Genomic DNA, 26,650 nt, shown 5'->3' with positions numbered 1-26,650 from the left:
AAAGAGATAATGAAACTGGATCCTTGATTCTCCAGCTGAGCTCAGGTCCCCCGAGGGGATGAGGCTGAAGCTAGGCAGGCCCTTCTCACAACATGCAACCTCCTCCACCCTCCAGCCCACTGAGGCAGCTCAGCTTTTATCCAGTGACATCTTGGAATTCCCCGTGAAATTTCACATGAAGACAAGGTTCATTTTGCTTAAAACTGAATGACTACCTTTATAAAGAAGGATTTATAGGCCTACAAAGAAGGTAGAATACATTTAACTGGAAAAGACAGATTAAAAATCAGCAGCTTTTCTCAGAATGACAAAAACCTGGAAACAACCTGAATGGCCCTCACTGGTAAGTGGATAAATAATCTGTGGTCCATCTACACCTTGGAGTACTATTTAGCAATCAAAAGCAATGAATTAGGCCAGGCGCAGTGGCTCGCACCTCTAATCTCAACACTTTGAGAGGCTGAGGCAGGTGGATCACCTGAGGTCAGGAGGTCAAGACCAGACTAGCCAACATGGTGAACCTTGTCTCTACTAAAAATACAAAATTAGCCTGGTACCTGCAATCCCAGCTACTCAGGAGGCTGAGGTAGGAGAATCACTTGAACCTGGGGTCAGAGGTTGCAGGGAGCTGAGATTGCACCACTGCACTCCAGTCTGGACGACAGAGCAAGACTCCATCTCAAAAAAAAAAAAAAAGGAATGAATTACAGATCCACACAACAGACAGATGAATTACAGATCCACATAACAGAAGAGTCTCAGAATCTACTCCAAGTGAAGGACATCAGACTCAAAAGGCAACATACTGTGTGATTTCTCTCTCTATGACATTCTGGAAGTTGGGGGAGAGGGATTAACTACAAAGAGGCCTGAGGCAATTCTACGGGGTAATAGAATGTTCTTGACCTTCATCATGGTGGTGATGACATACTACATAAATTTGTGAAAACTCAACAGGAATGGCTGGGTGAGGTATCTCACTCCTGCAATGCCAGCACTTTGGGAGGCCGAGGTGGGTGGATCACCCTAAGGTCAGGAGTTTGAGACCAGCCTGGCCAACATGGTAAAACCCCATCTCTACTAAAAAATACAAAAAAAATTAGCCAGGCCTGGCCGGGTGCAGTGGTTCATGCCTGTAATCCCAGCACTTTGGGAGGCTGAGGCGGGCGGATCATGAGGTCGAGAGTTCAAGAACAGGAACCAAAAGAGAGCCCGCATAGCCAAGTCAATTCTAAGCAAAAAGAACAAAGTAGGAGGCATCACACTACCGGACTTCAAACTATACTACAAGGCTACAATAATCAAAACAGCATGGTACTGGTACCAAAACAGAGATATAGACCAATGGAACAGAACAGAGGCCTCGGAGGCAACACAACATATCTACAACCATCCGATCTTTGACAAACCTGACAAAAACAAGCAATGGGGAAAGGATTCCCTGTTTAATAAATGATGTGCAGAAAGCAGAAACTGGATTCCTTCCTGACACCTTACACTAAAATTAACTCCAGATGGATTAAAGACTTAAACATAAGACCTAACACCATAAAAACCCTAGAAGAAAATCTAGGCAAAACCATTCAGGACATAGGCATAGGCAAGGACTTCATGACCAAAACACCAAAAGCATTGGCAACAAAAGCCAAAATAGACAAATGGGACCTAATCAAACTCCACAGCTTCTGCACAGCAAAAGAAACAGTCATTAGAGTGAATTGGCAACCAACAGAATGGGAAAAAATTTTTGCAGTTTACCCATCTGACAAAGGGCTGATATCCAGAATTTACAAAGAACTAAAACAGATTTACAAGAAAAAAAAAGCCCATTCAAAAGTGGGCAAAGGATATGAACAGACACTTTACGAAAGACAACATACATGAGGCCTATAAACATATGAAAAAATGCTCATCATCACTGGTCATTAGAGAAATGCAAATCAAAACTACATTGAGATACCATTGAACACCAGTTAGAATGGCGATCATTAAAAAATCTGGAAGCGACAGATGCTGGAGAGGATGTGGAGAAATAGGAACACTTTTACACTGTTGGTGGGAGTGTAAATTAGTTCAACCATTGTGGAAGACAGTGTGGCGATTCCTCAAGGACCTAAAAATAGAAATTCCATTTGACCCAGCAATCCCATTACTGGGTACATATCCAAAGGATTATAAATCGTTCTACTATAAGGACACATGCACACGAATGTTCATTGCAGCACAGTTTACAATAGCAAAGACTTGGAACCAACCCAAATGCCCATCGATGATAGACTGGATAGGGAAAATGTGGCACATATACACCATGGAATATTACGCAGCCATCAAAAACAATGAGTTCGTGTCCTTTGTAGGACCATGGAAGAACCTGTAAGCCATCATTCTCAGCAAACTGACACAGGAGCAGAAAATCAAACACCGCATGTTCTCACTCATAGGCGGGTGCTGAACAATGAGAACACATTGTTCAGGGACAATGTGTTCACAGGGAGAGGAGCACTACACACTGGGGTCTGTTGGGGGGAAATAGGGCAGGGACAGCAGCGGGTGGCAGGGGGGATGGCATAGGGAGAAATGCCAGATATAGGTGAGGGGGAGGAAGGCAGGAAATCACACTGCCACGTGTGTACCTATGCAACAATCTTGCATGTTCTTCACATGTACCCCCAAACCAAAAATGCAATTAAAAAAAAAAAAAAAAAAAAAGAGTTCAAGAACAGACTGGCCAACTAATTTTTGTATTCTTTAGTAGAGAAACCCCGTCTCTACTAAATACAAAAATTAGCTGGGTATGGTGGTTCGTGCCTGTAATCCCAGCTACTTGGGAGGCTTAGGTGGGAGAATTACTTGAACTGGGACCTGAGAGGCAAAGGTTGCACTGAGCCGAGATCGTGCCACTGCACTCTAGCCTGGGCTACAGAGCAAGACTCCATCTCAAAAAAAAAAAAAAAAAAATTAGCCGGGCTTGGTGGTGGGCGCCTATAATCCCAACTACTTGGGAGGTTGAGACTGGGGAATTGCTTGAACCTGGGAGGCAAAGGATGCAGTGAGTCGAGATGGCGCCGTTGCACTCCAGCCTAGGTGACAAGAGTGAAACTAAAAATTAATTAATTTAAAATAAACAGAAAACTCATGACACTATACACTGAAAAAGATGGATCTTGGTGTAGGTAAATTACACCTTAATAAAATCAACCAGCAGCTCTGTATGCTAATACATTAGCAGACTTTCTGGAAGACACATGGCTCAAGAGGAGAGGTGATGAAAATGTTGTAAAATTGTGATGGTCGCACAATTCTGTGACTACACTAAAAACTACTTTAAAGGGGTGAACTGTGTAGTATGTTAATTAATTTCAATAAAACTGTTGTAAAAATAATAAAAATAGGCTGGGCACAGTGGCTCACACCTGTAGTCCCAGCACTTTGGGAGGCTGAGGTGGTTGAATCAACGGAGGCACGGAGTTCGAGACCAGCCTGGCCAACATGGCAAAACCCCGTCTCTACTGAAAATACAAACATTAGGCAGGCATGGTGGCGGGCACCTGTAGTCCCAGCTATTCAGGAGACTGAGACAGGAAAATCACTTGAACCAGGAGGTGAAGGTTGCAGTGAACTAAAATTGCACCATTGCACTCCAGCCTGGGTGAGAGAGTGAGACTGTCTCAAATAATAATAATAATAAATTTCAGATGGACTAAAGGAAAAATAAAAATAAACCAATAAAAGAATTAAAAAGAATTTCTTTAAGCAGACACACAATGCAAGAGCCACAAGCAAAAGAACTGATAAATTTCACAAAATCACCATTTTATTTTTATTATTTTTATTATTTGTATTTTTTTAAGAGACAGGGTCTTAGGCCGGGCGCGGTGGCTCAAGCCTGTAATCCCAGCACTTTGGGAGGCCGAGGCAGGTGGATCACGAGGTCAAGAGATCGAGACCATCCTGGTCAACATGGTGAAACCCCGTCTCTACTAAAAATACAAAAAATTAGCTGGGCATGGTGGCATGTGCCTGTAATCCCAGCGACCCAGGAGGCTGGGGCAGGAGAATTGCCTGAACCCGGGAGGCGGAGGTTGCGGTGAGCCGAGATCGCGCCATTGCACTCCAGCCTGGGTAACAAGAGCGAAACTCCGTCTCAAAAAAAAAAAAAAAAAAAAAAGAGATAGGGTCTTGCTATGTTGCCCAGGCTACAGTGCAGTGGCTATTCACAGGTGCAATCAATCCCACTAATGATCAGCACAGGAGTTTTGACCTGCTCCATTTCAGACCTGGGCCAGTTCACCCCTCCTTAGGCAACCTGGTGGTCCCCCCACTCCCGGGAGGTCACCATATTGATGCTGAACTTAGTGCAGACACCCAATCAGCATAGCGCACTACAGCCCAGAACTTCTGGACTCAAGCGATCTTCTAGCCTCAGCCTCCCAAGTAGCTGAGACTACATGCACACGCCACCACGCCCAGCAAAATCAACATTTTAAACGTCCATACGAGTTACAGATTTGATGACAGTATTGGTGCAGAAACAACGGCCTGACCACTAGCCCGGGCACAGGCCCCTGCCAGCCGTCTCCTGACTTGACCCAGCCCAGCCTGCACTGATGGGTTACAAGAGGATGAGCTGTGCAGCTGAGCAGGAGTCAAAAAACCCAGAACTGGGCCAGGCACAGTGGCTCACGCCTGTAATCCCAGTACTTTGGGAGGCCGAGGCGGGTGGATCACAAGGTCAGGAGTTCAAAACCAGCCTGGCCAACATGGTAAAACCCCATCTCTACTAAAAATACAAAAATTAGCTGGGCGTGCACCTGTAGTCTCAGCTACTTGGGAGGCTGAGGCAGAAGAACTGCTTGAACCCGGGAGGCGGAGGTTGCAGTGAGCAGAGATCCCACCACTGCACTGCAGCCTAGCGACAGAGTGAGACTGTCTCAAAAAAACAGAACTGTTGGTTAAACTGGAGACTTCATTTGGGAACAAAAAACTTTAGTTAATAATTTCCCTGAGCTTTCCCAAAATATCACTCCTGAAAAGTGTGGATCTTTGCTAAAAAAACACCACCAAAAAAAATGCCAGCCTGGACAACATAGCAAGACCCATCTCTACAAAATATTTAAAAATTAGCCAGTGTGGTAGCTATGATGGTGTCACCACACTCCAGCCTGGGTGAAAGAGCATGACTCTGCCTTTAAAAAGAAAAGGGCTAGGCACGGTGGCTCACACCTATAATTCCGGCACTTCGGGAGGCCAAGGCAAGCAGATCATTAGGTCAGGAGTTCGAGACCAACCTGGCCAACATGGTGAAACCCCATCTCTACTAAAAATACAAAAATTAGGCCAGGCGCAGTGGCTCACACCTGTAATCCCAGCACTTTGGGAAGCCGAGGCAGGCAGATCACAAGGTCAAGAGATCGAGAACATCCAGGCCAACATGGTAAACCCCATCTCTACTAAAAAATACAAAAAATTAGCGGGGCGTGGTGGCACATGCCTGTAGTTCCAGCTATTCGGGAGGCTGAGGCAGGATAATTGCTTGAACCCAGGAGGCAGAAGTTGCAGTGAGCCAAAATCGCGCCACTGCATGCCAGCCTGGCGCCTGGTGACAGAGTAACACTCTGTCTCAAAAAAAAAAAAAAAAAAATTAGCCAGGCATGATGGCGCGCACCTGTAATCCCAGCTGCTCAGGAAGCTGAGGCAGGAGAATCACTTGAACTGGGAGGTGGAGGTTGCAGTGAGCCGAGATAGCGCCACTGCACTCCAGCCTGGGTGACACAGTGAGACTCCATCTCAAAAGCAAGAAAAAAGAGAAAGAAAAGATAGAGACAGGATAGAGGAGAGGGGAATTTGGGTTAAGGTAGCCAGGAAAGGCCCCCTGAGAGCATGTTACTGGTGTAAAGCAGAGGGAGGATGAAGAGGAAGACCATTCTAGGCAGAAGGAACAGCAGGTGCCAAGGCCTTGAGTTAGGCTCTGCCGAGCAACACCATCAAGGCAAGTCGAAGGCCTCAGCAACACTTCCTGCCCCAGCAACTCCAGGGCTATAGTCCAGAGGCTGAGTGCTATGATCTGGATATCTGCGACCCCCTCAAATTCATATGTTGAAATCCTAACAGCCAATGTGATGGTATTAGGGGGTGGGGTGTCTGCAAGGTGATTAGGTCATGAGGGGTGGAGCCACCACTAGGATTAGTGCCCTTATACAAGAGGTTCCAGATTTCCTGCTTTCCGCCACGTGAGGACACAGCAAGAGGGCACCACCTAGAGGCTAGGAAGCAAGCCCACCCCAGACACCAAATCTACTGGTGCCTTGATCTTGGACTTCCCTACCTTCAGAGCTGTAAGAAATGAACTTCTGTTGTTTGTAAGCCACCAGTCTATGGCATGCTGTTAGAGAAGCCCAAACAGCCGGAGACACCAGGCGGCCCCACTCACCCCCTCACTGTGCTGTACCACACTGCCAATGTTATGCAGAGACTGGAAGTTCTGGGTGTTCACAGAGCCGAACTCCACAATCTCATCATCCACTTGCAGACCCTGGAGAGGGAAGGAAAAATGGAAAATCAGGCTAGAGGTTCAATGTGCTCCTGGTGTTCTCTAACCTTCAATACCTAATTTAATGCCAAGGTCACGAACTTGTTTCCTACAGGGTGGGTCCAAAACAGAGGTCAGGGATGTTGAAACCTCATGCGGGAAGAGGCAGTGGGTAATGGGGCCACCTCCACCTGGGATTCCTTTGAGGGCAGCTCTAGTAAAGATGACCAGGTCTGCCCAATGTCTGAGGGCTGGCAGTTACCAGACACTGTGAAGGCCTTGAGGAGCATGGGAAGGGCCAAATGCTGCTCTCTGGGGTCCTAACCCAGGTTCAAGGGTAAAAGAAGGCAAGCCAGGCTGGACCCATTTTATTCAGTGGTCTAAATTTAGACAAGATATAGTGTGGGCGCAGTGGCTCACGCCTGTAATCCCAACACTTTGGGAGGCTGAGGCGGGCTAATCACAAGGTCAGGAGTTCAAGACCAGCCTGGCCAACATAATGAAACCCCGTCTCTACTAAAAATACAAAAATTAGCCGAGCATGGTGGTTCGTGCCTGTAATCCCAGCTACTCAGGAGGCTGAGGCAGGAGAATCGCTTGAACCCAGGAGGTGGAGGTTGCAGTGAGCCTAGATCATGCCACTGCACGTCAGCCTGGGCAACAGAGTGAGACTATCTCAAAAAAAAAAAAAAAAAATGTAGCCAGGACATTTGCCCTAGAAGCCCCCACACAAGCAGCCACAGGCACAAGGCGGACCCAGGACTAGAGTGATAGTCTTGCTCTAGGTCCTAAGAACACAGACAACCACTCATTCACCTCTTTAACAAATATTTGCTGTGGGCCAACCGGCACTGTGCGAGATGCTGTAGATGGGGTGGTGAAAGAAATGGAGCTTCTATGTAACTTACAGACTTGTGATCACTAAAGAAGACTGGCAGGACCCGGATTTAGGACCCCATTCTACCCGTCAGGAACTGACACAAGTCAGCTGTGCGTCCTGACACAAGTTACTTCAGGTCTGCGAGGCTTTTCCGCGAGGATGAAATGGGTAAAGATTAGAACCTATCCCAGAAGTGTCTGTGGAATTAAATTTAACTACATCTTCACAAAAAAACTGTACAAGAATGATCATGGCAACACTCTTCATAATAGCTAAAAAGTAGAAACAATCCAAATGTCCATTAAGTGGCAAATGGATAAATATGATAAACCCAGGCAGTGGAATATTATTAGGCCATAAAAAAGAATGAAGGGCCAGGCATGGCAGCTCATGCCTACATAATTCCAGCACTTTAGGAGGCTGAGACAGGAGGCTTGCTTGAGGCCAGGAATTCAAGACCAGCCTGCACAACATAGTGAGACTCCATCTTTACAAAACAAAGAAATAAAAAATTGACCAGGTGTGGTGGCGTGTGCCTACAGTCCCAGCTGCTTGGGAGGCTGGGGTAGGAGGATCACTTGACTCTGGGAGTTTGAGGTTGCAGTAAGCTATGACAGCACCATGGCACTCAAGTCTGGGTGACAGAGTGACACCCTGTTTGTAAAGGAATGAAGCACTGATCTATGCTACAATATGGATGACTCGAAAATATGCTAAGTGAAAGAAGCCAGTCATAAAAGGTCACATATTATTTGATTCCAATTATAAGAAATGTCCAGAACACACAAATCCATAGAGACAGAAAGTAGATAACTGGGTGTGGGGGAGTTGGGAGATTGGGAGGTGATGGCAAATCACTACAGAGGACAATGACAATATTCTGAAATTGATTATGACTGGCCATGGTGGCTCATGCCTACAATCTCAGCACTTTGGGAGGCCAAGGTAGGAGAATCACTTGAGCCCAGGAGGTCGAGACCAACGTATGCAACATAGAAAAACTCCATCTCTCTCTCTCTTTTTTTTTTTTTTTTTTTTTTTTTTTTTTTGAGAGATCTTGGCTCACTGCAACCTCCACCTCCTGGGTTCAAGTGATTCTCCTGCCTCGGCCTCCTGAGTAGCTGGGATTACAGGCACACACCACTATGCCCGACTAATGTTTATATTTTTAGTACAGACAGTGTTTCACCATGTTGACCAGGCTGGTCTCGAACTCCTGACATCAGGTGATCTGCCTACCTAGGCCTCCCAAAGCACTGGGATTACAGGCATTAGCCACTGTGCCTGGCTGAAAATTTTTTAAATAGAAATAAAATTGATTGTGGTGAGGATGCACAGCTTTGTGAATATACTAAAAGACATGCCATTGCACTCCAGCCTGGGTAACAAGAGCGAAACTCCGTCTCAAAAAAAAAAAAAAAAAAAAACACTAGGCTATATACATACTTTAAATGGGCAAATTTTATGGTATGCTAATTATATCTCAATAAAGCTGCTAATTTTTTTTTGAGACAAGAGTCTCGCTCTGTTGCCTAGGCCAGAGTACAGTGGCATGTCAGCTCACAGCAACCTCCACCTTCCGGATTCAAGTGAGTCTCCTGCCTCAGCCTCCTGAGTAGCTGGGATTACAGGTACCTACCACCATGCCCAGCTAATTTCCATACTTTTAGTAGAGACAGGATTTTGCTATGTTGGCCAGGTTGTTCTCAAACTCCTGACCTCAAGTGATCCACCCGCTTCGGCCTCCCAAAGTGTTGGGATTACAGGCATGAGCCACCGTGCCCAGTCAAAAAAAAAGTTTTTTAAGATAAGGTCTCAGTCACCCAGGCTGGAGTGCAGTGGTGCAGTCACAGCTCACTGCAACCTTAACTTCTGAAGCCCAAGTGATTCTCCCACCTCAGCTTTCCAAGTAGCTGAGACCACAGGTGTATGCCACCACTCCCAGCTAAATTTTTTTTTTAGAGCTAGGTCTTACTATGTTGCCCAGGCCAGTCTCAAACTCCTAAACTCAAGCAATCCACCTGCCTCAGCCTTCTCAACTGCTGGGATTCCAGGCATGAGCCACTGTGCCCAGCCTAATATTTTTTTAAACACACCAGTAATATGCATAACTCATTTGGCAGGATTCCATTTTCATTTTTATCATTCAGTGCCCAGCTAAAATGAGCCCCAAGAAGAAATCCTCCTTCCCTCTCTTGGGACATTTATCATCTGTCACTGGGAACAGGTCACTCCCACACCAATGCAGTCGGCAGCCGAGGCTGATTCCTCTCTAAAATTCTGTCACCCAGGCTGGACTAGAGTACAGTGCTCACTGCAACCTCTGCCTCCCAGGTTTAAGTGATTCTCCTGCCTCAGCCTCTTGAGTAGCTGGGATTACAGGCACGCACCACCATGCCTGGCTACTTTTTTTTGTATTTTTAGTAGAGATGGGGTTTCACCATATTAGCCAGGCTGGTCTTGACCTCCTGATCCTGTGATACACCCACCTCTGCCTCCCAAAGTGCTGGGATTACAAGCGTGAGCCACTGCACCCAGCCAGACACTTTAATGAGTAACTGAACACAGCACCACAGCACAGAAGGAACTGTTCTGTCTTACATAGTTTCCACACCCCCAAAGGCTACCCGACCCACAGTGTCCCCTGGGCATGGACTTGAGTGGCCAAGCCCTGGATTACCGCGATGCTGGCTGGGGATCCAGGGCTGATACTATTCACTTTGGCGAAGGCCTGAGGAGGGCCCTGGCTCTCACTCTGGCCCAGTTTGCGGTTCATGGCCTCTTTGTGGGCCTCAGCCATGTCCCGGGCCTGCTTCTCCTTGTCGCGAGCATGCAGCTGGTGTAGAGCCTCTTCCACCTGCTTCATCACCGCCTTGTGATCATTCTGCAGGCCTGGGATAAGAACGACACATCAGGGGCCAAGGAAGACAGAGGAGGACACAAGACTCCTACATCCACTCACTGAAGAGTTAACAAGTGCTTATTACACACCAGGTGTAGGGCTAGAGGCGAGGATGAATCCCTGACAAAGAAAGAGGACCTTCCCTCATGGAGCATTCAGTCCTGCAAAGAGCAGCTCCAGAATAAGTAACTACAATAACATCTGATGACTGCAGGGAGGCCTGGCCAGCAGGAGAGTCTGACTTCGCTAGTCTAGGAGATGAGGGAGGGCTTCCTGAAGGCAGTGCTGTCTCAGTGAGCCCTGAGAGGTAAGCAGAAGGAAGGTAACATCTGGCTGAATCCATAGCCGTGAGTTCAAAGGCAAATGTGGGTCCAGCTTTGTGGTCATGTGAATGCATGACTCGGGCTGGGTGTAATCAAGATTTCACTTTTCAGCCAGGCACAGTGGCTCATGCCTGTAATCCCAGCACTTTGGGAGGCTGAGGCAGGTGGATCATAAGGTCAAGAGATCGAGACCATCCTGGCCAACATGGTGAAACCCCGTTTCTACTAAAAATACAAAAATTAGCTGGGCATGGTGGCGTGCACCTGAAGTCCCAGCTACTCAGGAAGCTGAGGCAGGACAATCGCTTGAACCCAGGAGGTGGAGGCTGCAGTGAGCCAGGATGGCACCACTGCACTCCAGCCTGGCAACAGAGTGACTCCGTCTCAAAAAAAAAAAAAGATTTCACTTTTCTGTGAAATCCTCTAGAAGAAAAAAATGCTGCATACGCCTAGAAATACTGGAGACATTCAGTCCAGGAGAGGCCACAGGGAGGCAGCCAAAGGGCACCCCTGCCACAGGGCTCTCACCAACTACTGGGGTTTGGGAGGCAGAGCCCATGCCACAAAATCTTTGATTTTTACAGAAAAGCTGAAAATTGGGATTTGTAAAGTGAAATTCTCTGATTTTTCAGTACTGACTGCTAATTCAAAATGTTGTGAAGCACCATGGCGATCTGCAGGCCAGGCCAGCACAGTAGCTGGTATTTTGACACCTTGTGCCTAATAGGGGGCTTGCTGGGCTACTTGCACCTGCCTCCTCTGCCACTGTCACATCGGAGCAAAGGTGAGGCCCTCAGGCATTAAGGGATTCAAGTTCTTTTTTTCTTTTTTTTTTTTGAGATGGAGTTTCGCTCTTGTTACCCAGGCTGGACTGCAATGGCGCGATCTCGGCTCACCGCAACCTCCACCTCCTGGGTTCAGGCAATTCCCCTGCCTCAGCCTCCTGAGTAGCTGGGATTACAGGCACGCACCACCATGCCCAGCTAATTTTTTGTATTTTTAGTAGAGACAGGGTTTCACCGTGTTGACCAGGATGGTCTCGATCTCTTGACCTCGTGATCCACCCGCCTCGGCCTCCCAAAGTGCTGGGATTACAGGCGTGAGCCACCGCGCCCGGCCGGGATTCAAGTTCTTAACCCACAGGAGCAGATGTGGCAAAAGAACCCAGGTCTGAACGAGTGGAGACATGTACCTGGGAGGCACACTTATATAATACACGGTCACTTTCACTAGAAAAGTCCTCCCATGATGAGGTCCACAAGCATCCCCAGTATCTGCAATGCCTGGCACACGGGAAGTGCTTAATACACAGCTGTTGGGGAATGGAACGAGTGACTATTTATAACTTCTTATAATTCTAATCAAAATGTTAAAAGGTTGGTTTTTTTTTCCCCCAGGACAAAATGTTTCTGCAGTATATTTCAAAAAACCAATTTGCAATCATAACAAACATACTGTATTAATAAAAGCTGTTGGCCAGGTGCGGTGGCTCATGCCTGTAATCCCAGCACTGTGGGAGGCCGAGGCAGGTGGATCACCTGAGGTCAGGAGTTCAAGACCAGCCTGGCCAAGATGATGAAACCCTGTCTCTACTAAAATATAAAAGTTAGCCGGGCATGATAGCAGGTGCCTGTAATCATGGCCACTAGGGAGGCTAAGACAGGAGAATCGCTTGAACCCGGTAGATGGTGGTGGTTGCAGTGAGCTGATATTGTGCCACTGCACTACAGCCTGGGTGGCTGAGCTAGACTCCATCTCAAAAAAAAAAAAGGCCAGGTATGGTAGCTCACGTCTGTAATCCCAGCACTTTGGGAGGCCGAGATGGGCAGATCACGAGGGCAGGAGTTCAAGACCAGCCTGGCCAACATGGTGAAATCCCATCTCTACTAAAAATACAAAAAATTAGCCAGGCATAGTGGTATGTGCTTGTAATCCCAGCTACTTAAGAGGCTGAGGTAGGAGAATCCATTGAACCTGAGAGATGGAGATTTTGGTGAGCTGAGACTGTGCCACTGCACACCAGCCTGTGCAGCATAGCAAGACCCCATCTCAAAAAAAAAATTAGCTGGGCATGGGGGCAGGCACCTGTAATCCCAGCTACTCGGGAGGCTGAGGTCAGAGAATCGCTTGAACCTGGGAGACAGAGGTTTCAGTGAGCAGAGATCGCACCATTGCACTCCAGCCTGAGTGACAAGAGCGAAACTCCATCTCAAATATATATATATATATATATACACACATACAGATACATATATCTATTTGCTATTAACAATACAAGAAACTAAGTACAAAAGCTAAAGGACTGCTCTGCATTATTTTCCAATTTTTATGTAAATCTATAACTGTTCTTAAAAAAAAAAAGCCTATTTTGTACAACAAAATAAACTTGTGAGAACAGATTTTCTTTCTCTTTTTCTTTTGAGACGGAGTCTTGTTTGCACTGTCACCCAGGCTGGAGGGCAGTGGCATGATCTCAGTTCACTGCAACCTCCATCTCCTGGGTTCAAGCAATTCTCCTGCCTCAAACTCCCAAGTAGCTGGGATTACAGGCATGTGCCACCACATCCAGCTAATTTTTGTATTTTTAGTAGAGACGGGGTTTTGCCATGTTGGTCAGGCTAGTCTCAAACCCCTGAACTCAGGTGATCCGCCTTGGCATCCCAAAGGGGATCTATCCTTGGCATCCCCTAGGATTACAGCCATGAGCCACCACACCCACCCAAGAATAGATTTTTCAAAAGAAGACCAATAAGGAATTGCTCAAACATATTTATTTATTTATTTTTTTTTTGAGATGGTCTCTTGCTCTGTCACCTGGGAGGCAGAGTTTGCCTTGAGCCAAGATGGTGCCACTGCACTCCAACCTGGGTGATGGAGTGAGACTTCATCTCAAAAAATAAATATAGTAAATAAATAAAACATGACGCAGATAAAATCAAGATTTAAACAGATTAAAAAGGAGTTAATAAGTGAAAAATGTGGAGGATAAATGCAATAGGACTCTGTGGTGGAGACAGCTGCCTATCTATGGCTGAGTGAATAATGCCCCGCAACACGTCCACATCCTAGCCCCTAGAACCTGTGAATATGCCACCTTACACAGCAAAAGAGGCTCTGCAGATGTGATTAAGGACTGTAAGATGCAGACATAATAATATCCAGGTGGGCCTGGTGTCATCAGAGGCTGGGTGTGGTGGCTCAAGCCCATAATCCCAGCACTTTGGGAGGCCAAAGCAGGTGGATCATCTGAGGTCAGGAGTTTGAGACCAGCCTGACCAGCATGGAGAAACTTCTTCATCTCTGCTAAAAATGCAAAAACTAGCCAGGCCTGGTGGCGTGTGCCTGTAATCCCAGCTACTCCAGAGGCTGAAGCAGGAGAATCACTTGAATGCAGGAGAATTGCTTGAACCTGGGAGGCAGAGGTTGCAGTGAGCTGAGATCACACCATTGCACTCCAGCTTGGGCAACAAGAGTGAAACTCCATCTCAAAAAATAATAATAATACTAGGCCAGGCGTGGTGGCTCACGCCTGTAATCCAAGCACTTTGGAGGCCAAGGCGGGCGGATCACCTGAGGTCGGGAGTTCAAGACCAGCCTGACCAACATGGTGAAACCCCATCTTAAAAAATAATAAAAAAATAAAAATAATAACAATAATAATAAGTGAAAGACGGAGGCAGGAGAGTGAGAGAAAGAGATGTGATGACAGAATCAGAATGGAGGAAATGCAATTGCTGGCTTTGAAGATGGATGAGGGCCATGAGTCAAGGACCACGGGCAGCCTCTGGAAACCGGAAAAAGCTAGGAACAGGTTCTCCCATAGAGCCTCCAGAAAGGGCCAGCCCTGCCAACGCTTTGATTTTAGACCAGTGAGACCCATTTGGAATTCTTATCTCTAGAACCGTAAGAGAATAAATTTGTGTTCTTTTAAGCTACTAAGTCTGTGCTCATTTGTTATGGCTGAAACAGAAAACAAATATACTACCCAATCTGTACTCTCTGCTAGCTCTCTAATTAAAAACAAATCACGCCCATAATCCCAGCACTTTGGAAGGCCAAGGCAGGAGGACCACTTGAGACCAAGAGTTCAAGACTTGCCTGGGCCACTTAGCGAGACTTGTCTCTACTAAAAAAAAATTAGCTGGGCATGGTTGCACACTCCTAAGTCCTAGCTACTTGGGAGGCTGAGGCAGGAGGATTGCTTAGAGCCTGGGAAGTTGGGACTGCAGTGAGTCATGTTAGTGCCATTACACTCCAGCCTGGAAGACAGAGCAAGAGCCTGACTCAAAAAAAAAAAAAAAAAAAAAAAGAGAGAGAGAGAAAATGAAACCAGAAATACAGAACCTTAGAGTCTAGTCCATTGCCTTGGTTCTCTTTCCTTGGATGGGGACAAGATAATCCCATCAAGACAGAAGAGAAGGCAGTGGATAAGATGGATCCTTGGTTTTATTTGCATGCATTTAACACCTCCCACCACAGGTGGGGAAAGTCCTCTAAGAGGGTGACTCACAGATGATGTTGTGCCTGGCGGTGCGGACTTGGTACAGGTCCACGTCTGACCGGGGGTAGCCCTCACAGTCTACCAGCGGCTCGTTCATCCCAATGCCTTTTTGCTGGAGGAAAGAAATGTGGTTAAAAGGAGCTCATAGGTGTAACGTCCCCAGGATGCCTCTCCCCAAACCCTTCTCTTCTGAAGTCATAATAAAGGGGACAGTAATGAAAATTGCCACATACTGATCACTTAGCACAGACCAGGGGCTCTACCCATGCCCTCACTACTACCCTGGAGTGGGCACTGTTTTTAATTCATTTTTTTTTAACAACGCAAGTAATACATGAATCCATTCCTTTTAGGGGTTAAAACGGTGCTGATAAAACCAAAGACTTCTTTGAGCATCACCCCCAAGGCCAGTCTCTTCCTCCACTCCTCCAGACCCTCCTTCCCACAGGGGGCCAACACCTGGCTGCTAGCCCTGGAAGCCAGAGGGGAGTGAAAAGTCCAAATGGCACCCAGCAGTGGCAGGGCTTTGATTCTTCGGAAAATAAAAAGATCTGAAAGGACTTTCCAAGAAGGATACGGTGATAGCACTAGCTGCCTCTGGGGAGGGGAACTGGATGGCTGGGCGACAGGGCGGGGAGAGAGACATTTCATTTTATATCCCTCTGTAGTTTTTGAATTTTGCCTATGGGAATGTATTCCCTATTCAAAACAACCTTTAAAAAAAATTTAAAGATATGAGTCAGAAGGCCGGGCACGGTGGCTCAAGCCTGTAATCCCAGCACTTTGGGAGGCCGAGGCGGGTGGATCACAAGGTCAAGAGATTGAGGCCATCCTGGTCAACATGGTGAAACCCCGTCTCTACTAAAAATACAAAAAACGTTAGCTGGGCATGGTGGCACGTGCCTGTAATCCCAGCTACTCAGGAGGCTGAGGCAGGAGAATTGCCTGAACCCAGGAGGCGGAGGTTGCAGTGAGCTGAGATCGCACCATTGCACTCCAGCGTGGGTAACAAGAGCGAAACTCCGTCTCAAAAAAAAAAAAAAAAAAAAAAAAAAAGATATGAGTCAGAGGAGAGGACATAAAAGCAGTGAAGCTAGTCGCACGGTTCAGGGCAGGAGTTTTGCAGCTGGTTAGACTTTAATCTGAATCTCAATTCTGCCTCATACAAGCTGGGCATCCTTAGCCAAGACCTTCTCCTCTCTAAGCCTCACCTTCTTTAACTATAAAATGGGAATAGAAGCACTCGCCTCTCTTCCTATCTGCTGCAAGAGCTAATGAGCGGACCTGCACAGAGTACTCAGCACAGTGCCACGTGCACACACGGCACACTGCCACGTACACACACAGCACAGCGCCACGCACACACACAGCACAGCGCCACGCACACACACACAGCATAGTGGGTTGAAGAGTGGCCCCCAAAAAAGATAGCCAAGTGCCAACCCCCAGAACCGGTAAATATGACTTTATTTGAAAAACAGTATTTGTAGATGTAATTATGTTAAGGCTTTTGAAACAAACTCATCCAGTGGCTGCTGTCCTTACAAAACAAAGGCAGAGGCAGATGTGGGACACAGACACAGCAAGAAGGCCATGTGAAGATGCAGGCAGAGGTTCAAGTTACACAGCTCTAAGCCAAGGACCGCCGGCGGCCACCAGAGGCCAGGAGAAGGGCCTGAGAGCTTGTTCCTCAGAGCCTCCAAAAGGAGCCAACCCTGCTGATACCTGGATTTCAGACTTGTGGCCTCCAGAGCTGGGATGGAGTATATTCCTGTTGTTGTAAGTCACCAACTCTGTGGTGTTATGGTGGCCCCAGAAAACCGCTATGCACAGAAGTCATAAACAGTGGCTGTAAGGATTAGTCAGGCAAGGGACAAGCTGCCAGTGTATGCAGGCACTGCGAAGAGGCATTCTGTTCACTCTCTTCCCTTTCTCCCTGGAAGCCTCTGGGTTACATCCAAACCTACCATCCACTGTGGCAGGGGGATAGTTCTCCATACTCCCCTAACACAGGAATTGCTATGACACTGCAGAAATGTTCCAGGAGCTAAAAACCTGTGTCTGCTCCTTCCTTCCCACAGAGGTTAAGAGTTGACTAGCCTTTGAGAATCAATGTCATATCGAATCCGCTTCCCAAAGGGTGGGATCCATAACACTGGCAGCTTACACATATGGCATTAAATAAGCCTGCATCAAAAGACATATTCCTTTCCCAATTCTCCTCAATCCTTCAATTGTCAAGGCAAAAAGTGTCCATTTGGTGCTGGTCTCTGCAACGCACCCAGTTACTGGCTATCTCTAGGACCCTCCTTTTTTCTTTTTCTTTTTTTTTGAGACAGTCTCGCTCTGTTGCCCAGGCTGGAGTGCAGTGGCGTGATCCCGGCTCACTGCAACCTCCACCTCCCAGGTTCAAGCAATTCTCCTGCCTCAGCCTCCCAAGTAGCTGGGACGACAACCACGTGCTACCACACCTGGCTAATTTTTTGTATTTTTAGTAGAAACAGGGTTTCACCGTGTTAGCCAGGATGGTCTCAATCTCCTGACCTCATGATCCACCCGCCTCGGCCTCCCAAAGTGCTGGGATTGCAGGCGTGAGCTACCACACCCAGCCAGAGCCTCCATTTTTATAACAGTTTTAAGATATAATTCAGATACCATATAACTGACCCACGTAAAGTGTAAAAGTTAATGGTTTTTGTGTTTGTTTTGGTTTGTTTTGAGACAGGATCTCCCTGTGTTGCCCAGGCTGCTGGTGTACAGTGGTGTGTTCATAACTCACTGCAACCTTGAATTCCTGGGTCCAAGCGATCTGCCTCAGCCTCCTCAGTAGCAAGGACCACAGGCACATGTCACCACACCTGGCTAATTTTTTAATTTTTTGTAAAGATAGGGTCTTCCTATGCTGCCCAGGCTGGTCTCAAACCCCTGGCCTCAAGTAACACTCTTGCCCCAGACTCCCAAAGTCCTGGGATTACAGGCATGAGCCACCACACCTGGCCACTTGACCATATTTTCTTTGGAGAAATGTTTATTCAGGTCCTTTCCCTATCTTCTAGTCGGGTTGCCTTTTTATTATTAAGTTGTAAAAGCCCTTACTATAGTCTAAATACTATCCTCTTATCAGAGAAATGAGATGCAAATATTTTCCCCCATTCTGTAGCTTACCTTTTCACTTCCTTTACTATGACTTTTGAAACACAGTTGTAAATGTTGAAGTCCAACTTATCATTTTTTCATTTGTAGCTGGTGCTTCTGGTGCCATATCTAAGAAGGCTTTCCTACTCCAAGGTCATGAAGATTTACTCCTAGGCTTTATTATATGAGATTTATAGTTTTAGCTGTCCATTCTTTTTTTTTTTTTTTTTTTTTGAGATGGCGTCTGTCACCCAGGCTGGAGTGTAGTGGCACAATCTTGGCTCACTGCAACCTCCGCCTCCCAGGTTCAAGCCATTCTCCTCTATAAGCGTCCCGAATAGCTGGGATTACAGGTGCCCAAAAGGGAGTTCAGTGTTGCAATTATAGCTCACTGCGGCCTCAACATCCAGGGCTCAAACATTCCTCCTGCCTCAGTCTCTGAGGAGGCTGGGACTACAGGCGTGCACCACCACGTCCAATTAATTTAAAAAAATATTTTTTTGTAGAGGCAGAGTCTCACTATGTTGCCAAAGCTGGTACTGAACTTCTGGCCTCAAGTGATCCTCCCACCTTGGTCTGCCAAATAGTGAGCCACTGCACCCAAACCCACTTTATTTTTCTTTTTTTGAAATGGAGTCTTGCTCTATCGCCCAGGCTGGAGTGCAACGGCACAATCTCAGCTCATTGCAACCTCCACTTCCTAGGTTTGAGCGATTCTCCTGCCTGAGCCTCCCAGGTATTTTTAGTAGAGACAAGGTTTCACCATGTTGGGCAGGCTTAAAACTCCTGACCTCAGGTAATTCACCCACCTCAGCCTCCCAAAGTGCTGGGATTATAGGTGTGGGCTACTGCGCCCAGCCCAAGCCTACTTTTTTTTCTCCCCCTGCCCCCAAGACAGAGTCTTGTTCTGTTACCCAGACCTGGAGTGCAATGGTGTGATCTCGGCTCACTGCAACCTCTGCCTCCTGGGTTCAAGCAATTCTCCTGCCTCAGCCTCCCGAGTAGCTGGAATTATAGTCATGTGCCACCATGCTCAGCTAATTTTTGTATTTTTAGTAGAAACAGGGTTCTACCATGTTGGCCAGGCTGGTCTCAAACTCCTGACCTTGTGATCTATCTGCCTCAGCCTCCCAAAGTGCTGGGATTACAGATGTGAGCCACCACACCTGGCCCAAACACACTTTTTAGAAACAAACAGAACAGGGTTTCAGGCTGAAAGCCTTCAGCAAGCACAGCAGCTAGCTAGAAGCAACTAACATGCCGTATCAACTTGTAAAGTATCTAACCCTATATTTAAGAGAAGAGATTCTCCTTTTTCATATGCAGTGAGTTTTGAAATTTCCTTTTAAAGTACATTTATGAACAAGGCACTGTGGTGCATCCCTGTAACCCCAATATCTTGGGAGGCAGAGGCAGGAAGACTGCTTGAGCCCAGGAGTTTGAGACCAATCTGAGCAACATAGTGAGACCCTATAGCTACAAAATATACAAAAATTAGCTGGGTGTGACGGGACTAACCTATAGTCTCAGCTACTTGGGAGGTTGAGGTGGGAGGATTGCTTGAGCCCAGGAGGTGGGGCTGCAGTGAGCCTCACCTCCTGGGTTCAAGCAATCTTCCCTGAATTCCAGCCTGGGCAACAGAGTGAGACCCTGTCTCAATAATAATAATCATAATACATTTATATAAGTTTAAAAGTAGATTTAAATAAAAAAATCAAAGGAATAACAGTACAAGTGGTGTATGCATATAGTATCCTGAATGTGGTAGAAAATAAAGTTTGAGAAATTGCTGGTAATTTGCGTGAAAGCACAGGTTCTGCGTGTAACAGACCTGAAGTTTGAATCCCACTTTGGGCATATAGTCAGCACCCAGTAAAATGGTTCCCTGGTCCTCCATATGCAACTTCATCTTATGGCTGGACATGGTGGCTCACACCTGTAATCCCAGCACTTTGGGAGGCTGAGGAGGGCGGATCACCTGAGGTCAGGAGTTCAAGACCAGCCTGGCCAACATGGTGAAAACCTGCCTCTACTAAAAATACAAAAATTAGGCGTAGTGGCACATGCCTGTTGTCCCTGCTACTCGGTGGCTGAGCCAGGAGAATCACTTGAACCAGGAGGCGGAGGCTGCTATGAGCCAAGACTGCACCACTGCACTCCAGCCTGGGCAACAGAGCAAGAATCCATCTCAAAAAAAGAAAAGAAATAGAAACTTCATCTTAAACATCACCTAAAATGCATTCCATCCCACCCTACTTGGGCATAACTAATTGAATCTTCCTCTGCAAACTGATATGTGATTTTACACTAGGTGGCATAATAAAACCTGCATCCGCTTTTAAGCAGGACCCACCACCGCCACTTCCAAACTGCATGACCTTAGATGAATGTTTGCCCCTCTCTGGGCCTCAGTTTCCTCCTTATGCAATAAGGATAATAAGCCCCTCACTCACTCAAAGTACTGTCCTTAGACCACTAGCATCAGCATTGCTGGGAGTTTGCTATAAATGCAGAATCTGCTCCCTGACTCAAACAGAATCTGCATTTTAATAAGATCCCCAGGTAATTCACATACGCACTGAGGTTTAAGAACTTATGATGTAATCAGCAAATGCCGGGTGTGGCATTCCAATAGTCCCAGCACTTTGGGAGGCCGAGACGGGAGGGTTCGCATGAGGCCAAGAGTTCGATACCAACCTGGGCAACATAGCCAGACTGTCTCTACAAAAAATACAAAAATAAGAGAAGGCAGTCAGCGAAGCACATGACAGTTGTTCAATCACCAGTCAAATAACACCTGTTTCCCCCTCCCTAAAATGGAGAAAGTAACAGTATCCATCTCAAAGGGTTGTTGTGATGATTAAATGAACTAACAAAGCACAGCACTTAAACCAGCGCCTAGCACACAGTAGTGTTCCATAAACGCTTGCTGGGTATCAATAGAGCTGCTAACTGTTCAGTTGCTAAAGTTCTTTGCCTGTCTTCTTGTGCCGACAGAGGCCGCACTTGCGGCGCCTTGGGCCTCCCAGGGAGAAGAAGATCCGTAGCTGAGCGCCCAAGCTGAGCCCGCCGGGGCTTCTCAGTCTTCCAGGCATGGAGCGCCGAGTCAGGAGACCTGGGGTGCCCCCACGCCCGCCCAGGAGCCCCGAGCCCACACTCACGCTCTCCAGCACGTCATAGTTGGCCTTGATCTGCGCCTCGATCTCCTCCTTGCGCCGCATCAGCTCCTGGACGTCGCTGACAGTCACGCCGCCGGCCTGCGAGGAGCCGCCGCTCTGCCTCGCTTCCTCGTCAGACATCGTGAACCGTGGGCAGCGATTCCAGACACCCGGCTCCCGGGCTACGGGCGACGCCCCAGGAGACCGTGACTACGGCTCCGCCCCTGGGCCAAAACACCGTAGCTGTCCGCGAGCGCGAAGAGGCAAAGGGCGGGAATTGGTAGGCGGGGCTTGGGGCGGAGATGGGTCACCGGAAGCCGCACCCTGCCGGAACACGTGCGCCTATGGTGACCCGGCAGGAGTAGCGTTGGGCGAAATGGATTCCCGACGCAGGTGCGCACCTGCGTTAGGGAATGATCTCGCCCCGGCCGACTCATTTTCTTTCCTCATTCGTGCAACAGACATTTATTGAGCGCCTACTGTATAGATGGATACTGTATGCCAGAGAAGCTCTGCGTGGCGCTCCAATTCAGTTCTTCACATCCATACAGCCCTGGAGGATTTACAAAATACATTCGGGTTCCTTATCCCTCACTTTACGGATCCGATATGCCTGAGTACGCATCCTGGGTTTTGCCTCTTAACGGCAATCTGTGTGACCCTAGGTCACTACTTTGCCTCTCTGAGCCTCAGTTTTCTCATCTGTAAAATGGGGCAGTAATTGATAGCAGTCTATCTCATAGAGCTGTCCTTCTGCTAACAAATATTCATGGACTGTTTCCTATGAGCAATACATTGTTGAAGGTGCTGGCTGTTCCTGTTAAGGCCTCTATAAATTATAGTGATAATAATAATGGTAATAGTGTTTATTTATTGATACTTATAATGTGCCAGATGCTGTTCTAAGTGCCTTACATCTATTAATTCAACAACCTCATGAAGCTAATATTAGTCCCCAATTTGACAACTGAGAAAACATCTCAATAACCAATTTTCCCAACTAGCAAAATGTGAGGCCAAAATTCCAACCCAGCTTAACTAAACAATCAAGCTTGATATCTGACCACGTGCCTCTAATATTCCGTCGTGAAAAGGGCTTAATGGTCATCTGTGTAGTATCCAAACATGTTTTCCCTGAATGTAATAATTGGAAAACAGACAAATCCAAAAGAAGGGACATACGTAAAAACAACTGGCCTAGAAACTTCAAAAAAAGTCAATGTTGTGAAATACACATAGGGAATGAGGGGTGGGGGACAGAGAAAGGAGGCGGATATGCAATTGCCTAGATTTAAGAAGACTAAAGAGATGTATCAACTAAATGCAATGGGCCAGGTGCGGTGGCTCATGCCTGTAATCCCAACATTTTGGGAGGCCAAAGTAGGCAGATCACTTGAGGTCAGGACTTCAAGACCAGACTGGCAACATGGTGAAACCCTGTCTCTACCAAAAATATAAAAAATTAGCCGGTGTGGTGGCACACGCCTGTAATCCCAGTACTCAGGAGGCTGAGAAGGTCTCAAACCCCGGCCTCAAATGATCCACCTGGCTCGGCCTCCCAAAGTGCTGGGATTACAGGAGTGAGCCACCACGCCCGTCAAAAATAAACTAACATTTCTAACATTGTCAAAAGAGAGAGAGAGATACAGGTGCGTGGCTCGTGCCTGTAGTCCCATTACTCTGGGAGATCAAGGCAGGAGGATCCCTTGAGTCCAGGAGTTTGAGACCAGCCTGGGCAACATAGCAAAACCTCCGTCTCTACAAACAAGCAAACAAAAAAATTAATTATCAAAGGACCAGGCATGGTGGTTCACCCCTGTAATCCCAGCACTTTGGGAGGGCGAGGTGGGCGGATCACTTGAGGTCAGGAGTGCAAGACCAGCCTAGGCAACATGGTGAAACACTGTCTCTACTAAAAATGCAAAAATTAGCAAGGCACAGAGCCACACACCTGTAATCCCAGCTACTTGGGAGGCTGAGGCAGGAGAATCGCTTGAACCTGGGAGGCTGTGCAGTGAGCTGAGATCATGTCCTGCACTCCAGCCTGAGCAACAGAGCAAGACTCCGTCTCAAAAAAAAAAAATTCAATTAATTAAATAAAAAGAGAGGAACAGACAGTGACCAAATGCAATACACAATCCTTACTTGAATTATTTAATTAGAAACAGCAGCTTTAAAAGACTTATTGGGCCAATTGGTGAAACCTAATTATGAACTTTATATTAAATGATAGTATATCTGTGTTAAGTTTCCTCAGTCAGATAATGGTGTTGCAATTATTTGAGAGAATCTCTTTTCTCTTTATTGAAAGGAGATAAATGCTCAAATATTTAGATGTGTAATGTCATGATTTCTGCTACTAACTTGCAAGTGGTTCAAAGAAAACCATACAAAGGGAGAAAGAGGCAAATGTAACAATTAGCAAATCCACATGAAAAGTATGTGCATGTTCAAGGAAACTGTTCTGCAGGTGGCTCATGCCTAGATTTCCAGCACTTTGGAAGGCCAAGGCAGGCAGATCACCGTCTCGGCAACAGAGCAAGACTCTCTCAGCTACTTGGGAGGCTGAGGTACGAGAATTGCTTGAAGCCGGGAGGCGGAGGTTACAGTAAGCCAAGATCGGGCCACTACACTCTACCCTGGGCAACAGGGCAAGACTCCATCTCAAAAAAAAAAAAAAAAGGAATTTTAAGTTAGTTGCCGAATCAGTTCAGAGGCCCATCACAAAACAGCTGGTCCGCTCAGAAGGCTATTTGTGGGGCGTTTACAGAAGGGGCAATTTACAAAGTCATGGGAGCAGATGAGGATAATGAAGCCACCTGGGGCTGGTGAGCATGGGGCCTCTTACCCACCCCTCAAGCCTAAAGGAGCAAGAGAAGGGAGAGTTGTAGCCACACAACAGGAGTGTGGCTTTCAGTGCAGGACACAGCTGCTGCTGCAACAACATCTGGCAGGGAGGGAGCCCAGGAAGAGACACCCCAATAGTCTCTCCTCTCCTCTCCTGCCAGAGTCTCAGGTTGGCTGAGGGTGATAAGGCTTGAGGCACAGAGGAGGGCAGGGAGGGAAGGGATTTGGAGGAGCTAATGGAGAATCCAGCACAGTTGCCAATATTTAAGTATTTGGAAAAGTAAGATGCAGAGACCCACATAATAAATCATCCTATTTTTATACAATAAAGTCAACTCCCCCATAGAATGGAAAAAGGTAAGCAGTTATACCTGTGAGATTGTTAATATTTAGTACCTGGGCAGTTTGGGGCAGAGCAGAAAGTAATTTTTAAAAATAAGATAATGGGTTGGGCGTGGTGGTTCACACCTGTAATCCCAGCACTGGGAGGTCAAGGTGGGTACATCACCTGAGGTCAGGAGTTCGAGACAATCCTGGCCAACATGGTGAAACCCTGTCTCCATTAAAAATACAAAAAGTGGCTGGGCATGGTGGCTCATGCCTGTAATCCCAGTACTTTGGGAGGCCGAGGTGGGCAGATCAGGAGGTCAGGAGATCAAGACCATCCTGGCCAACAGAGTGAAACCCCGTCTCTAATATAATACAAAAAAAATTTTTTTGCTGGGTGTGGTGGCATACGCCTGTAATCCCAGCTATTCAGGAGGCTGAGGCAGCGGAATCACTTGAAAATGGGAGGCAGAGGTGGCAGTGAGCTGAGATCACACCACTGCACTCCAGACTGGCGACAGAGCAAGACTCTGTCTCATAAATAAATAAATAAATAAAATAAAAATACAAAAAATTAGCTAGGCGTGGTGGCACACGCTTGTAGCCCCAGCTACATGGGAGACTGAGGTAGGGGGATTGCTAGAGTCTGGGAGGCAGCGGTTGTAGTGAGCTGAGATCATGCCTCTGCACTCCAGCTTGGGTGACAGATTGAGACCCTGTCTCGAAAAGAATAATAATATAAGATACTGCCTGGCATGGTGGCTCATGTCTGTAATCCTAGCACATTGGGAGGCCACGGCAGGAGAATGGCCTGAGGCCGGAAGTTTGAAACCAGCCTGGGCAACATGACAAGATTCTGTCTCTCCAAAACATAAAATAGTAATAACCAGATACTTATTAATATAAATTCAGAGTCATTTAATAAAGAAAGCAATTGTTAAAGAGCATGAAACTCTCCATTCAAAAGAGATAGATCACAGTCGATGCTGTTTCTAATGGGAAGACCTTGGTAATGCGTGATTTTCGGAGTTGGTTAAAGAAATCATGGTACAGCCTTTCTTTTCCTTTTTTTTTTTTTTTTACATTTTGATACAGGGTCTCCCTCTGTCACCCAGACTAAAGTATAGTGGTACAATCATGGCTCACTGCAGCCTCAACCTCCCAGGCCCAAGCAGTCCTCCCACCTCAGCCTCCCGACTAGCTGGGACCACAGGCACACACCACCACACCCAGCTAATTTCTAAATTTTTGTAGAGATCTGGTCTTGCCAGATTGTCCAAGCTGGTCTCAAATTCCTGGGATCAAGTGATCCACTCACCTCTGCCTCCCCAAAGAGCTGGGACTACAAGCATGAGCCACCACCCAGTACATCCTTTCAATGAAACACACACATGTACACACACAGGTGAACATGTGTATTTATTGCCATGACAAAAGTGTTTACAAAGTATACGTAAAAAATCATCATAAGTATCAAGTCATATGTATCATATCTGTATATCTTAAGTCTCATATCTATATATGTTTATACATTTTTAGAAAGTAGTCTGTGTGGGCCCAGCATGGTCCCGTATGCCTGTAGTCCCAGCTACTCGGGCTGAGATGGGAGGATCCCTTGAGCCCAGGAGTTTAAGGCTACAGTGAGCTGATGGCACCACTGCACTCCAGCTTGGGCAACAGAGAAAGACCCCATCTCTAAAAAAAAAAAAGAAAAGAAAAGCAAGTAGTCTGGGTAGTCATTCCCAAATCATCCAAGGTGGTTGTCTGTGGATGTGGGCTTATTCTCTTTACTTTTTTTTCTCTTAATTAAGTATATTTTCATCCCTCCCGCCCCACCCCAATTACATTGTATGTTTTTTTTTTTTGTTTGTTTGTTGGTTTTTTTAAGACGGAGTTTCCCTCTTATTGCCCAGGCTGGGGTGCAATGGCAGGATCTCAGCTCACTGCAACCTCTGCCTTCCGGGTTCAAGCAATTCTCCTGCCTCAGGCTCCCAAGTAGCTAGGATTGCAGGTGCCCACCACCATACCCAGCTAATTTTTTTTTTTTT

At 46.8% G+C, this 26,650-nt stretch overlaps 1 protein-coding gene across 1 annotated transcript in view; it reads right to left on the bottom strand.

Annotated features, from left to right (window-relative positions):
• PSMD9 (proteasome 26S subunit, non-ATPase 9) overlaps window positions 1–21,691 on the bottom strand; it is a 30,076-nt gene extending 8,385 nt beyond the window's left edge. Inside the window, exons 1-4 of the mRNA XM_032242436.1 lie at window positions 21,432–21,691; window positions 15,145–15,247; window positions 10,090–10,301; window positions 6,431–6,532 (exon numbers count right to left, since the gene is read on the bottom strand). Of these exons, the coding sequence (XP_032098327.1) occupies window positions 6,431–6,532; window positions 10,090–10,301; window positions 15,145–15,247; window positions 21,432–21,569 (555 nt within the window). The 5' untranslated portion in view covers window positions 21,570–21,691. The remainder of the gene's footprint in view (window positions 1–6,430; window positions 6,533–10,089; window positions 10,302–15,144; window positions 15,248–21,431) is intronic.
• Between the last annotated feature and the right edge of the window lie 4,959 nt (window positions 21,692–26,650).

The sequence above is a fragment of the Sapajus apella genome, unplaced genomic scaffold, assembly GCF_009761245.1.
Source record: "Sapajus apella isolate SASKATOON/1434 unplaced genomic scaffold, GSC_monkey_1.0 scaffold2, whole genome shotgun sequence".
Lineage (NCBI taxonomy): Eukaryota > Metazoa > Chordata > Mammalia > Primates > Cebidae > Sapajus > Sapajus apella.
Note: the sequence above shows the minus strand (reverse complement) of the source record. Positions and strands in the feature narration are given on the sequence as shown.